This window comes from Palaemon carinicauda, chromosome 7 (assembly GCF_036898095.1).
Source record: "Palaemon carinicauda isolate YSFRI2023 chromosome 7, ASM3689809v2, whole genome shotgun sequence".
NCBI classification, from domain to species: Eukaryota; Metazoa; Arthropoda; class Malacostraca; order Decapoda; family Palaemonidae; genus Palaemon; species Palaemon carinicauda.
The window spans coordinates 132266023-132282242 of record NC_090731.1 but is presented as its reverse complement, the minus strand read 5'-3'; the positions used below and the strand labels follow the sequence as shown (position 1 = coordinate 132282242).

The following is a 16220-nucleotide window of genomic DNA, read 5'->3' as shown; positions in this document are numbered from 1 at the left end:
TCTCCGAACTCGAGAATATTGATGACGAATGCGATGACATCGGCATCGACTTCGTCAAGATTTCGGACGATGGTATTGCTCAAGAATATGACATTATCAGCCTTCCAGCTCTTGTCTACTTCAGGAATAGATTTCCACAGATATATGAAGGTGTGCGTCTATGTCGTTATGAGAGAGGGAGGCAAATGGATAGGCTTGTCAATAGGGCTCATTGGAAACTGATAATATAAGTATAGTTATGTGTGAATTTTGATGTTTATTGCTAGATAGTTAGGATATGAGGTCTGGGGAATATATATATACATATATATATATATATATATATATATATATATATATATATATATATATATATATATATATATATATTATATATATGTATATATATAAATATATATATATATATATATATATATATATATATATATATATATATATGTATATATATATATATATATATATATATATATATATATATATATATGTATATATATATATATATATATATATATATATATATATATATTATATATATGTATATATATAAATATATATATATATATATATATATATATATATATGTATAATATATATATATATATATATATATATATATGTATATATATATATATATATATATATATATATATATATATATATACGTATATATATATATATATATATATATATATATATATATATATATATATATATATATATATATATATATATATATATATAGATAGATAGATAGATAAAGTTTTGCAAAATTATACTGCTTACAATTAGTACCTTTGTTTCAATCTCGTTTTTTCTCCTTGCACTCAAACGCAGGAGACCTGAAGGACGAGGAAGCATTGCTGGAGTGGCTCATAGACAACAAGGACAAAGGCCCAACTTCTATCATCGAGGAAGTGGACGGCCAAATGCTGCAGAATCTCGTCGACACCTTTGAGTTCCTGGTTGTCTATTTCTGTGAGTATGTGGGTGTATGTTGCTTGGGTCTAAGCATATACTAATAACTGATCCCAGAGGGGATACCTTAACGTATCGGGATGATCAGCAAAGCTGTACTAGTCAGGACCACCCACACCAGGTTGGTTTGCTGTGAGCGATCAGACTAAAGACTCCCATCATCACCCATCCGCAGAGGGCAGCGTGATGATGAAAATTGGCCAAATCCAAGACATGAATAAAGACATGTCTGAGGCGTTTGTCCTGCAGTGGACTAGATACAGCTGCTATTGTTGTTCTTTCTTTTTGTTGATCTGACTTTTACATTTCATTTATTAGACACTTTATGATTGCACTTATAAGTGCAATATCAGTGAAGTGCTCTGTGAAGTTACACAGAGAAATTCACATGTCTTTAAGTCTCTTTATGTATTTATGTATGCCCATTTATTTTGTTAATTTCGTTTGGAATATCAAGCCGAGACGAAGAAATTACCCTTGTTGCACCAAGAAAAAGTATTCATATATACTTTTTCTTGGTGCATAAATTCTGGAATATTGTTATTAGAGTTTCATATAGGTCAACTATTAGATTAGTATATACATAATTCATTACTATAACAAGGTATTTAAAAAAAAAAAACTAATTTACATAGAAGAATCTCTTTATTTTGACTCTCAGTATTTTAAGAATTCCTAGCAAAAGATGGCACTTTTTCTCTCTTTTTCCTGCTTTCTATTCCATTTTATTTCAGTGGGGCTCCCTCTCCTATTGTGGAAGCCATTCTTGCAACTAGTATTCAACCACTAATTTTACTATGAGACATTTTACACCAAGATCTAAAAGACATTCATATTACGAAGGTAACTGACTTGGCTGGGAATGGTGTCATGGGGATAATTGTCATAAATTAGAAGTTGATATGCTCCCCACCCTCAACATTGTTAATATAGAAGTCTTTTATAACCTTGCCATAATATCTTTTTAAAAATCCAAATAGCGAATTTCCCCAAATAGAAGAATTAAGAGGCAAGTTTGAATTGAGTTTCGTAAGGGAGGCTAAATAGCCAGTGAATTTGATCATGTTTCCGAAGTTGAATACAACTACTTCTAATCTGTCAAAAGGTGAAAGAAATTACCGCCAATTTCTTCGTAGGTGATCCATCGTGACTAAAACAACTTCCATTTCAGATGATGACAATTGCCCAACTTGTGAGACGGTTCTTGCGGAACTGGAGACCATCGACGACGAGACCGACGAGGTGGGAATCCAGTTCGTCAAAACTAACGACGTTGATGTCGCCGAAGACCTTGGGATCAGTCACCTGCCTGCACTGGTTTACTTCGAAGGAGGAGTTCCTAGCATCTATGATGGTAAGTTACAAGGATTTTAGATTTCTCTCAGACTTTTAGTCCATCCGCAGACACTCCATTTGCTCTTAGGTAGAGCAAATTAGTTTAAACGTTCGGAGTTTTCATGAACTTCTCTAATTTATTCTTGAATTCGTTTACCATGTTAGAGGAGGAAATTATAATTCAGGTTAGAGAGAGAGAGAGAGAGAGAGAGAGAGAGAGAGAGAGAGAGAGAGAGAGAGAGAGGGAGAGTTTCAATTATAACGGGTAGAGAGAAAGTGGAATGCGCTCCAGATCAGAGGAAATAAGCAGAAGGGAATGAAATTACAAAATCAAAACATAGTTACCTGGAAAATGTGATTGAGAGAAAAAAAGTATGTCATTGATTTGATAGTATTATAAGTATTTTTATATAATAGAAATAAAAGAACACGAAAGGATACTTATTTTAATGTATATACTGTACTGTATATACTGGAAAAAAAGACTTGATTTCGTGTAAGTATTCCATTAAGCTATATCAAACTGTAGTTTCCTAAGGTGCATCTTGACGTATTTAGGTAATCATAAAGGATAAAAAAAAAAATTGTACAGAAAAAAGGTCTGCGGTTCACTGGAGGAATTCTGTCACAGGTGAAAGGTAAGAAATATCAGTTAATTCTGACCAAACGTCGTTCTCTATGGCGTTTTGATATTCATAATACTCTAGTCATTATAGCCTAGATACTCATGGTATATGTCTGTTTCTTAGACTTAATCATTTAATATTATGCCTTACAAACAAAGACATAATGAAAGGCTTTACTCTTAGACTAAGTTACAGTAGTTATAGGCCTACATTTCTGTTCTAGTCAGCTTAGTAACATCTGCTGTTGTTCTTTTCATTTTGCTATGATTAGCATTACAATGCTTGAGCCATTTTTTTAACATGTTAATGAGGGGATGATCACGCAATCTGTGATCTTTCCCTGAAATTCAAACTATGATGCTGCCTCCCCAGGTGACGACTCTCCAGAGAATAACTTCATGTCTTGGATTATTACTGAGAAAAGTAAGGCTGGCGTTGTGCATCTTGCTCCCTTTCCCCACACTAATTCATCGGAATAATTTGCAAAATATTGATGGAGATAATAACACTTTGCATTTAGAAATGAATATGATAATTTTGAGAATATTTTGAGAGATTAAAAAGGCACTGCAAGTTGATGGAGTTTGAGGTGATTTGGTGTAAATTTCGTGCCAGTTAGGAATTATGTGAACGCATATGAATGCTTTCATAAACACACAGCATATATATATATATATATATATATATATATATATATATATATATATATATACACACACACACACACACACACATATATATATATATATATATATATATATATATATATATATATATATATATATATATATATACACACACACACACACACACACACACACACATATATATATATATATATATATATATATATATATATATATATATATATATATACAGTACATATATAATATTAACAATACGATGTGAAGTTTAAAGCTATAACACTAAGAAGACCGTGTTAGGTAAGAAATGGAACTTTCAATTTAGAAATAGGTGTAATCAAATACAAAATAATACGAATTTAACTAGAGGTCTTCCCACCCGCATACATATGACTTGAAAATTTAAAGGAATTATTAGTTCTGATATGATATTTTTTTTTTTTTCATTTGAAAATGAGATGCAACATAAAGTTAAGTTTTGCCCTCAGCTTGAATACAGTCCGTACTCATTGTACGGTTTTTTTTTCTTTTTTTTTTTTCAAATTAAAAATCACCTTAAACTCCTCAGCTCTAGGCAGTGTTATCTCTGGTGAAATATTGATTCATCGGTTTAAACAAGGGTGAGAAAAATAGCAGCGCGTTGACTCTGCATATCTTTGCTATGGAGATATTACTTGGCAATACCGATTGGATATTTCTGCTATTTTGACTTTATTTTTATTCATGATACTTTATTGATGTTACTAACATTACGGCTATTGTTCTAAATATCAAATTTTCGATTTTCTACCTATTCTTTATACTGCTATAAGTTTTTGCTGTTATACGAGAAATTATGTTGCATAAACTGCAACGTATATTAAAATCAACTCAACATCGAAATAGTAACAGAGTTACTTGGCAGAAATAGTTTTAATTCGAAGGTGACTATTTTCTATGCATTTTGCGGTATAAACTTATGATCGACTGAAATAAGTATTTCTCGCTATGAATAATCTGTGATTCATTAGACAGATTATTTGCTCGGATACATATTCTTGATATAATAGAAATCTTTTCAACAAATTGATTATGATTTCTTTTTGCAAAGTAAATAGCTTATTTGCACTATGACATGAACTAAATTGTGTACCAAAAGAAAGAAATTGTTCATAAACTACAAAAGAATCACTTTAACCAAGAAAATGCTTCGTAATAAATACAAATATTTTGTGTGTAACGGACAATAATATCGTTGCAGGAAATTAACATTTAAATAACATTAAAAAAAAGTAAGTAATTCATAAGGAATTATTGTATGAGATCAATTTAATTAAAAACTTTGCTAAAAGTATGAAATAGTCAGATTTTACGCTTTTGTAAATACAGTAACTTGGTCGATCTTCTTTGCTGAATTATTGGTTAATGATGATGAAAGTATCTTTTTACTAGTATTTATAAATAATTTTCTCATCAAATGGATGAATTAATTGTTAACTATGAAGTATACCCAATTTTTCCTCAACAAAAATTAATCACATGGTTACTGAAAAAAAAAGCGAATCATTAGCTCGCTTTATATGCAAGATTGTTGACGAAATAAAATTTTTCATAAGCAAGAATATTATTTATCATATGGAAAATTTCAGTAAGATTCTTCGCATTTATTGAACTTAAGTTATACGACCTATATCAGAAATCTGTTTATCGTTGCTGCTATGAATATTTCATGAAGGTGCAATAATTCATTTTCCAAAGCATTCCGAAAAAAGTTTTACCAATTTTGTTCTAAATAGCGTTTTGAAATAGTCCAAAAATTAGAATATCAAGAAAGTTTTTTACTTTCACTAGTGAAGTTTCACTAAATCTGAACACGTTAAGATATGATAAATCATGTTTACAAAGCATTCCCATTACTGTAAATATGTTGACACATATATGTATATATACATTATATATATACAGTATATATATATATATATATATATATATATATATATATCTATATATACATATATATATATATATAAATATATATATATATATATATATATATATATATATATATATACATATATATATATATATATATATATATATATATATATATATATATATATATATGTATATATAAATATATATATATATATATATATATATATATATATATATATATATATATGTATATATATAAGTATATATATATATATTTATGTATATATATATATATATATATATATATATATATATATATATACATATATATGTATATATATACATATATATATATATATATATATATATATATATATATATATATATATATATATATATATATATATATGTATATATATATATATACATACATATATATGTATGTATATATATATATATGTATATATATATACATATATATATATGTATATATATATATTCATATATATATATATATATATATATATATATATATATATATATATATATATATATATATATATATATATATATATATTCATATATAGACACAAACATATAACAGCTGAGTTTCCAACGGAGATCCTTATATTTCCTTAGCTTCTTTAAGTTTTCAGGCGAGTATATACTGTATATATGCATATATATATATATATATATATATATATATATATATATATATATATATATATATATATATATATATATATATATGTGTGTGTATGTATATGTATATATATACACACACACACATATATATATATATATATATATATATATATATATATATATATATATATATATATACATATATATATATATATATATATATATATATATATATATATATATATATATATATATACATATATATATATATATATATATATATATATATATATATATATATATATATATATATATATATATATATGTGTGTGTGTGTGTGTGTGTGTATACAAAGACAGAGAGAGCAAAATTATCTGAAGAGCCCTTTTGAATAAAGATCAAAGATATGGACCTGAGAGGCAGGTCTAATTCCAATGGATAAAGTATAATTGTTCCCCTAAAGGATGGAAGATTATGCGAGTCAAAGAAAGGGAAAGCTAAAAGAGTCTCAAAGTTTTTCAGTAAATCGAAAAAGAGGGTTATCGTATAGTGCAATCCTAAAGTTTATTAATTTCCTTAGTACACATGTAATAGTTTGGGGCCTGACTTTTGTTACCAGGTCTCCTGAAAGGAGGGATTCCCTTTAGCTCCAAAAAGAACAATGGCCAAAATATAAACTGTACAGATGGGAAACAGAACTGACAGCTTAGGCAATGCCTGGGTTATTGATCAAACAGACTCCATTTACTTCACTTTAGCCTAGATAACAGGGATAAGGTGGAATGACTGAAAAATATTTCGGTTTTCTCCTAAACCTGTCTGGTTGAAATGATACTCTGGATGATCTCATTCATAGGATCATATTTTTGTTGTATATCGATGTTATGATTCGATTTGTCAAAATCATTTTCAAAGACTATAAATCAAACCTGGTAACTCCTAACCGTAGATTATACAAGAAACATATAATACATGCATTTATGTGAAGGGATTTTTCATTATTGTATGTTCACTACAGAGTGCTCTGATCACTGTTGATACACATTTGATAACATTAACGACGTTCATCTGACTATATTTTCTGGAAACTCGTGATTCAGGTTATCAACAAAATTAACAAATCTATAAGGTGTTATCAACACTGTTTCTATACACTGTGTGGTCAAGTTAATCTTTTGGTTATTCATTAACTAAAATCCAGAAGCATCCAAAACTTTTTAGCTTAAAGGTTTCGGCAAAGGATGTTAATAATGGACATAAAAGTGTAGTGGTCAACACCTTATACTGATCTCCAAAATCAAGAACACATTATGATAAGCAGAGGATCTCGGAAATATACATATTGCTTTTAATTCTTTGGGGCAGTTAGGATAGCCATTGTGCTCCTCTTGTTATTTTTAGAATCATCTGTACACGGCTGATGAATATGTTGAGGGGTATCTTTCATTTTTACGCTGGTTAATCAAACATTTAGTTTTAAGTTTACCTCATTCTTTTGGTCAGGTCGTAAACGCTACCCTCGATATGCATCAGTATAACACCAAATTTAGCGAGAAATCTAGGGATCTGAAGACTCTAGCTTCACAACAGCAAATTGAATATTCTAAGAAGTTACATCCTACAACTTGGTGATAGATAATGAGCCTAGTTATAGGGAATCATATATCGTCAATAGAGTTGTAAGCTGTTGAATTTCCTTGCTTGCTTACTCCCTTACATGTAGCTTAAATGCTAGAATATTGATATTTAAATAATAAACAGTGAATATGAAGCATTCAAACCCATGCTGTTAAACATTGTTCATGCAACACAATAAGTGGAAGAATAGATATTGCTAATCCTAATGCCTTAATGCAATATACGACTGATCAGATATTTTACAAGAATTATAATGATATGGAATATATTTACATCTAAGGTGAATGAGCCATCTACAGCACAAGGTTTAACAAGGTAACACAGATGAAATGAATGAAGACTGTAAGTGAAAATAATTATTGATTGAAATAACAGAGGACTAAAATCCTTTACAATTCACAAGTTTTAGTGGAGCACTGCATTTCTCGGACGGAACTGGGAAACATGAAATGACCTAACTATGCATTTTCACGAAAGATGTCAGACACTACCGGGAGGAGTCTGAAATAGACGTGCATTTGAATATAAAACAATATGACTGAGTCTTTGTATTATGCAGTATGTAGTTATCTTCCGGTATTCAATAGAAATATTTCTCCTGTGAAAGAAGAACCATTGCTTAGTTCATTGACATTTGGTCTGCCCGTCTACCCATTCATTTGCTGCCGGGGTCTGATTTGTTTTGATTCTGATGCAGGGAGACGGCCAGAGAATTAATGATCGGAAATACGTCACCATTTTCATTGCAACCTTTGTAATTGCACAAATATGGCAAAACTTTATATTTTCAGCTTAGTCTAGTTTATGCAGTTTATGATGATGTTAGCCACAGCACCAACAACAGATCAAAGACTTCATTGGTTGCTTTGACATCAAGGTGTGCTTTGTGTTTTCATGGCTTCCGTTAAAAGCTGGGTAAAGCTCCCAAAATGATATTAGCTGAGGCCACAAGCTTGGCATATTGTTCCCCTCTTCTATGCTAATCTGTAATGATGTAAAAAGAGGATTAACGTTACGATTAGTATTGCTTATATCTATAGGGTGAGCTAGCTACATTCGGTCTCATAGACCCAAAATACCTGATTTCTTTCGGGGGGGAGGGGAGACACCTCCTGCCTGTCATTTTCACAACACCTTATTATAACGATCTTTAGAATTATCCGAAGTAAGCACTATGATCAGAATCAAAATAGAAGATAAATAAAGAATGTAACTATAAAAGAAACTGACACAAAAAGGATTTTTTTGACCTTACATCTCTAGTATGACAAAATTCATAGTATCTGTCAGTCTCAAACTGCACGTACTAAGAGGTAAGGCCCAGTAACCGATACCGAAGAAGTGTAAGTGTAAACCTTAATATATTTTTTTCTGGCAACACTGGCTGTCACTAGGTTCGGTTCATCGAGTTCAACAGTCTTTAAACGATATAAGTAACTAAGCTTTTCCTTCTACACAGAATGTAACTACCAGATATCTAACGTTTATGAACATACAGTTATCATTCATAGGGTGTGGTTCACTCAGACTTCTAAGACATAAAAACTGTCTTCTCAGACGGGTGAATAACATTAAGGCATTACGAAGACAAAGAAATAAAAATGTAATCTACATCTACAAGAATTAACATTGCCTCCATTCTACTTTTTAAAAAAAACTACGGAAATTTTATTTATAACAATTCGACAGCTTTCTAAAATGCACAACATTAGCCTAATTAAATTTCTATGGAAAACAATTGTCTGAATTACCTTTAAGAAATTTTCTTATATATAATAATATCGATTACTTTTCCTCACTACACATCAAAAGAACCTATGGCAATGGCAATTTGGTATAGCCATCTCCAGATACACATTGACTACAAATTTAAATTGATAAATTGCTTTTATCAATATAGCTACAAATTTATATCGTGATCTTGTTTAAGATCAAAATTCTGATTAAATTTTTAGATATTACAATATTAAATAGAAATAAGACTCATTTTTATTGTCTCTCGAATTTATTCTTATTGTGATAGTTTTTTATGGTGGTAGCATGCAATACGGTATTGGTTGCTTCTGTTTCACTTAAACAGAAATGTGAAACCTATGTGTTAATAAGAATAATAAAGATGATAATCAACGAAACTAATAATTTATGTTTCAAACATTTTTTTTTTTCTCTTAAGTGCCCTATACTAACAATGGTTCTCAAACTTATGGTGAATTAAACCTGTGGTGATAATGAGGCTGTTTCTGAGGTGTAACATGGCAATTTTTAAAAGTAATAGTTTTTTGGGTAAGATTTAGTCAATTTATAAATAATTACAGAGACTAAATGAATAGGGAAATAGATTGATAAATGATGTAGAAATGAATATATTAACGTCTATCTTGATTATGCAAATTATACTCCCAACTTTCGCTTTTTTTCAATTCCAAAGAAAATAAGATTGCTATGAAGGGTCTTTATAATATAAGCGAAAAACATCAGATGGATATGATTTGGTTGACTGCTGCGCACTTGCTGTTCTGTGCAGTGGATAACATGATCTTGGTTCTTGGTTGTTTTATTTTAACTGCAGTTGTAAGGTAATAGGGGCAATGGTGATCTATCACACCACTCCCAAGGGGTGAGGATACCAAAACGTTTGAGAACCACCCCCCTATAGGAGTATTCCATGCCTCTCAAACGGTATAAGATTTCCGGTTACTGATCTCCATACATGGCAAAGATATGCTCAGTTTCGACGCGCTGCCATCTCCCAGTTGTTTTGCGGTTGATCACAGCAGGTATAAACCAATTTTCAGAGAGCGTAGAGAGTCCTATCATATCAATGAACTTTCGACATCTGTTAGAGGTAGAGGAGGAGGAGGAAGGCGATGAAGGTGAGGCTGATGATGATGATGAGGTTGATGATGAGGATGAGGATGAGGCAGGTGATGATGAAGACGACAATAAGGATGAGGGTGAAGAGGCAGATGAGGTTGAAGAGGAAGAGGGTGGAGAGGAAGAAGCTGATGAGGATGAAGAGGCTGATGAAGATGAGGAAAACGAAGAAGAAGAAGCTGATGAAGATGAGGAAGGGGATGAAGATGGGGAGGAAGAAGCTGATGAGGAAGAGGATGAAGATGAAGAAGAGAAAGAAGCTGATGAGGATGAGGAAGAGGAGGAGGAAGAGGAGGAAGAGGATGAGGATGAAGATGAAGAAGATGAGGAAGAAGAAGCTGATGAGGATGAGGAAGACGATGAAGAAGAAGAAAATGAGGAAGGAGAGGAAGAGGATGAAGATGAAGAGGAGGAGGAAGAAGAGGCTGATGAGGATGAGGAAGAGGATGAAGATGAAGAAGAGGAGGAAGAAGCTGATGAAGATGAGGAAGAAGAGGAGGAAGAAGCTGAGGAAGATGAGGAAGAAGAAGCCGATGAAGATGAGGAAGGGGATGAAGATGGGGAGGAAGAGGATGAAGATGAAGATGAAGAAGAGGAGAAAGAAGCTGATGAGGATGAGGAAGAGGAGGAGGAAGAGGATGAGGATAAAGAGGAAGAAGATGAGGAAGAAGAGGCTGATGAGGATGAGGAAGAGGATGAAGAAGAAGAAAATGAGGAAGGAGAGGAAGAGGATGGAGATGAAGAGGAGGAAGAAGGAGAGGCTGATGAGGATGAGGAAGAGGATGAAGATGAAGAAGAGGAGGAAGAAGCTGATGAAGATGAGGAAGAAGAGGAAGAAGAGGAGGAGGAAGCTGAGGAAGATGAGGAAGAAGAAGCTGAAGAGGATGAGGAAGAAGATGACGATGATGAAGAGGACGAAGAAGAAGAAGATGAGGAAGAGGATGAAGAAGCTGATGAGGATGAGGGAGAGGATGATGAAGAGGATGAAGAAGAGGAAGATGAGGAAGAGGATGAAGAGGAGGAAGAAGAGGAAGAAGAGGAGGAAGAAGAGGATGAGGAAGAGGATGAAGAAGCTGATGAGGATGAGGGAGAGGATGATGAAGAGGATGAAGAAGAGGAAGATGAGGAAGAGGATGAAGAGGAGGAAGAAGAGGAAGAAGAGGAGGAAGAAGAGGATGAGGAGGAGGATGAAGAAGCTGATGAGGATGAGGGAGAGGATGATGAAGAGGATGAAGAAGAGGAAGATGAGGAAGAGGAAGAAGAGGAGGAAGAAGAGGATGAGGAGGAGGATGAAGAAGCTGATGAGGATGAGGGAGAGGATGATGAAGAGGATGAAGAAGAGGAAGATGAGGAAGAGGATGGAGAGGAGGAAGAAGAGGAAGAAGAGGAGGAAGAAGAGGATGAGGAGGAGGATGAAGAAGCTGATGAGGATGAGGGAGAGGATGATGAAGAGGAAGATGAGGAAGAGGAAGAAGAGGAAGAAGAAGAGGATGAAGAAGCTGATGAGGATGAGGAAGATGAAGATGAAGAGGAAGAAGCTGATGAGGATGAGGAAAATGATGAAGAAGAGGATGAAGAAGATGAAGAAGAGGAAGAGGATGAAGAGGAAGAAGAAGAGGAAGAAGCTGATGAAGATGGGGAAGAAGATGAAGAAGAGGAGGAAGAAGATGAAGACGAAGAGGAAGAGGATGAAGAGGGAGAAGAGGAGGAAGAGGAGGGAGAAGCTGATGAAGATGAGGAAGAGGATAAAGAAGAAGATGAAGAAGAAGATGAAGAGGAAGAAGGGGATGAAGAAGATGACGAAGAAGAGGAAGAAGAGGAGGAAGAAGCCGATGAAGATGAAGAAAAAGATGAAGAAGAGGATGAAGAAGAAGACGATAAAGAGGATGAAGAGGAAGATGAAGAAGATGACGAAGAAGCCGATGAGGATGAGGAAGAAGATGGAGAAGAGGATGAAGAAAAGGAAGAGGATGAAGACGAAGAAGAAGAGGAGGAAGCTGAAGATGAGGAGGAAGAAGGTGATGAGGATGAGGAGGAAGATGAAGATGAGGATGAAGAAGCTGATGAAGATGAGGATGGAGAAGGGGATGAAGATGAGGAAGAAGATGAAGAAGAGGAAGAAGAAGCTGATGAAGATGAGGAAGAAGATGAAGAAGAGGAAGAGGATGAAGAGGAAGAGGAAGAGGAGGAGGAAGAAGCTGATGAGGATGAGGAAGAAGATGAAGAAGAGGAGAAAGAAGCTGATGAAGATGAGGAAGAGGAAGAAGATGAGGATGAGGAAGCAGATGAAGAAGATGAAGAGGAAGAAGAGGATGAAGAAGAAGAGGAGGATGAAGATGAGGAAGAGGAAGAGGATGAAGATGAAGAAGAGGATGAGGAAGAAGATAAGGAGGGAAAGGAAGAAGAGGATGAAGAGGAGGAGGAAGAGGATGAGGATGAGGAAGAGGAGGAAGATGAAGAGGAAGAGGCTGATGAGGATGACGAAGAAGATGAAGAAGAGGAGGAAGAAGAAGACGAAGAAGAAGAGGATGAAGAAGAGGAAGAGGATGAAGATGAAGAAGAGGATAAGGAAGAAGATGAAGAAGAGGATGAAGAAGAGGAAGAGGATGAAGACGAAGAGGATGAAGACGAAGAGGAGAATGAGGAAGGAGATGAAGATGGGGAGGAAGAAGCTGATGAGGATGAGGAAGAGGATGAAGATGAGGAGGAAGAAACTGATGAGGATGAGGTAGACGATGAAGAGGAAGAAGAGGAAGATGATGAAGATGGAGAAGAGGAGGAGGAGGAAGAAGAGGATGAAGACGAAGAAGCGGAGGAGGAGGCTGATGAGGATGAAGAAGGAGATGAAGATGAGGAAGATGAAGCTGATGAGGAAGAGGAGGAGGAAGATGAAGAAGAGGAGGAGGAAACTGATGAGGATGAGGAAGATGGAGAAGAGGAAGATGAAGAAGAGGAAGATGAAGAAGATGAAGAAGACGAAGAGGGCGAGGATGAGGAAGAGGAAGAGGAGGATGAAGATGAAGATGAAGAAGAAGAGGAGGAAGCTGATGAGGATGAGGAGGAGGACGAAGATGAGGAGGAAGATGAAGAAGAGGAAGAGGACGAGGCAGAAGAAGATGAAGATGAAGAAGAGGAAGAGGGTGAGGATGAAGAAGAGGAAGAGGAGGAAGAGGATGAAGATGAAGAAGAGGAGGAGAAAGCTGATGAGGATGAAGAAGAGGATGAGGAGGAAGATGAAGAAGATGAAGACGATGAAGATGAAGAAGAGGAGGAGGAGGAGGAAGAGGAGGAAGATGAAGAAGAGGAGGAGGAAACTGATGAGGATGGAGAAGAGGATGAAGATGAGGAGGAAGATGATGAAGATGAAGAAGAGGAAGACGATGATGATGAAGAAGAGGAGGAGGAAGCTGCTGAAGAAGAAGAAGATGATGAAGATGAAGAAGAGGATGAAGACGAGGATGAAGAGGTTGATGAAGACGGAGAAGTGGATGAAGAAAAGGAGGAAGATGAAGAAGAGGAGGAGGAAGCTGATGATGAGGAGGAAGAAGATGAAGATGTTGGTGAAGAAGTAGATGAAGAAGAGGAAGAGGATGAAGATGAAGAAGAAGAGGAAGAAGGTGATGACGAGGAGGAAGAAGATAAGGAAGAGGAGGCCGAAGAAGATGAAGAAGAGGAAGAGGAAGAAGAGGAGGAAGAGGATGAAGATGAAGAAGAGGAAGAGGATGAAGATGAAGAAGAAGAGGAAGAAGGTGATGATGAGGAGGAAGAAGATGGAGAAGAGGAGGCCGAAGAAGATGAAGAAGAGGAAGAAGAAGAAGAGGAGGAAGAGGATGAAGACGAAGAAGAGGAGGAGGAAGCGGTTGAGGATGAGGAAGAGGATGAAGATGATGAGGAAGAAGAGGAAGAGGATGAGGATGAAGATGAAGAGGAGGATGAAGAAGAGGAAGAAGAGGAAGAGGATGATGGTGAGGAGGAAGAAGACGAAGAAGAGGATGAAGAAGAGGAAGAGGAGGAAGATGAAGAAGAAGAGGAAGAGGGTGATGATGAGGAGGAAGAAGATGAAGAAGATGATGAAGAAGAAGATGAAGAAGAGGAGGAAGATGAAGAAGAGGAGGAGGAAGCTGATGAGGATGATGGTGAGGAGGAAGAAGATGAAGAAGAGGATAAAGAAGAGGAAGAGGAGGAAGATGAAGAAGAAGAGGAAGAGGGTGATGATGAGGAGGAAGAAGATGAAGAAGATGATGAAGAAGAAGATGAAGAAGAGGAAGAAGAGGAAGAAGATGAAGAAGAGGAGGAGGAAGCTGATGAGGATGATGAAGAGGATGAAGATGAGGAGGAAGAAGAGGAAGAGGAAGAGGATGAAGAGGGAGAAGAAGAGGAAGAAGGTGATGATGAGGAGGAAGAAGATGAAGAAGAGGAAGAGGAGGAAGAGGATGAAGATGAGAAGGAAGAGGATGAAGATGAAGAAGAGGAAGATGATGAAGATGAGGAGGAGGAAGTTGATGAGGAAGAAGAAGATGAAGAAGAGGAAGAGGAGGAAGAGGATGAAGAGGAGGAGGAAGTTGATGAGGAAGAGGAAGAGGATGAAGATGATGAGGAAGAAGAGGAAGAGGAGGATGATGGTGAAGAGGCAGAGGAAGAAGAGGAAGAGGATGAAGATGGTGAAGATGAGGAAGACGATGAAGAGGAGGAAGAAACTGATGAGGATGAGGAAGTAGAAGAAGAGGAAGAAGAAGAAGAAGCAGCTGATGAAGATGACGACGAAGAAGAGGAAGAAGGTGAAGAGGCTGAGGAAGATGAAGAAGAAGATGAGGGAGCTGATGAAGATGAGGAGGAGGAAGAAGCTAGTAAGAGATGGTCTCTCATGAATGCCCCGACCTCGTGCATTTCCCGCCATCTGCATTTTATTTTCCTCAATATTTCCGCTTTCCCTTACAAAAACGACCTTCTTGTTTGAACAAATTCTGAACACTTCACCTGTACTGTATATCTTAAAGGATATAGTTATGCGCAATAATCTTCAGATTATTTTTTAAAGGATAAAAAACCAAGAATGAAAGGGATTGTGATGAGGGATAGATCTCATGATTAAATTTCGTCATCACCTTGAGTCAGCATTTTGAGAAACATTGTATAAAGTCACTGTACATTCAAATAAGTTATTAACTATCACACTTACTTATTGACGGTTTTCAGAACATCACCTGCACTTACGTCTGTAAATATATTAACGAGAATTAACTTGTAACTAAAGTTTCTTTGAAAACCAAATAGAGACATCAACCTTACCAGTCATCAATTGTAGCCAGTAGTGCTGTATTTATTCATTCCTCTTGTGTCAAAAACTTTTAACTCGGCACCAAGAAAATGGATACTTAACGTTCTTTTATGTTTAATATTCATTCGATTTACCTTTATACCCGTAAGATGTTGAATACACTTTTTCACTTCTTCATTAGCCTCTGTTTTGAGATTCTCTGTTTCTTTGTGCGCTTGCAGATAGATGGCTTTTTTGTTTTTGTTTAAGTTCTCATCAGAGTCTGTTGCTTTTTGTGTTCAAGTTAAC

The 16220-nt window shown here is 34.9% G+C and overlaps 1 protein-coding gene across 1 annotated transcript in view; it reads left to right on the top strand.

Moving 5' to 3' along the window:
* The window catches only part of LOC137644542 (titin homolog), a 108007-nt gene that overhangs the window by 47767 nt on the left and 44020 nt on the right, over positions 1 to 16220 (top strand). The window contains exons 17-21 of the mRNA XM_068377507.1: positions 1 to 150; positions 835 to 975; positions 2147 to 2329; positions 3309 to 3359; positions 10576 to 15501. The exon at positions 1 to 150 is cut by the window's left edge and continues 33 nt beyond it. Coding sequence (XP_068233608.1) covers positions 1 to 150; positions 835 to 975; positions 2147 to 2329; positions 3309 to 3359; positions 10576 to 15501 — 5451 coding nt within the window. The remainder of the gene's footprint in view (positions 151 to 834; positions 976 to 2146; positions 2330 to 3308; positions 3360 to 10575; positions 15502 to 16220) is intronic.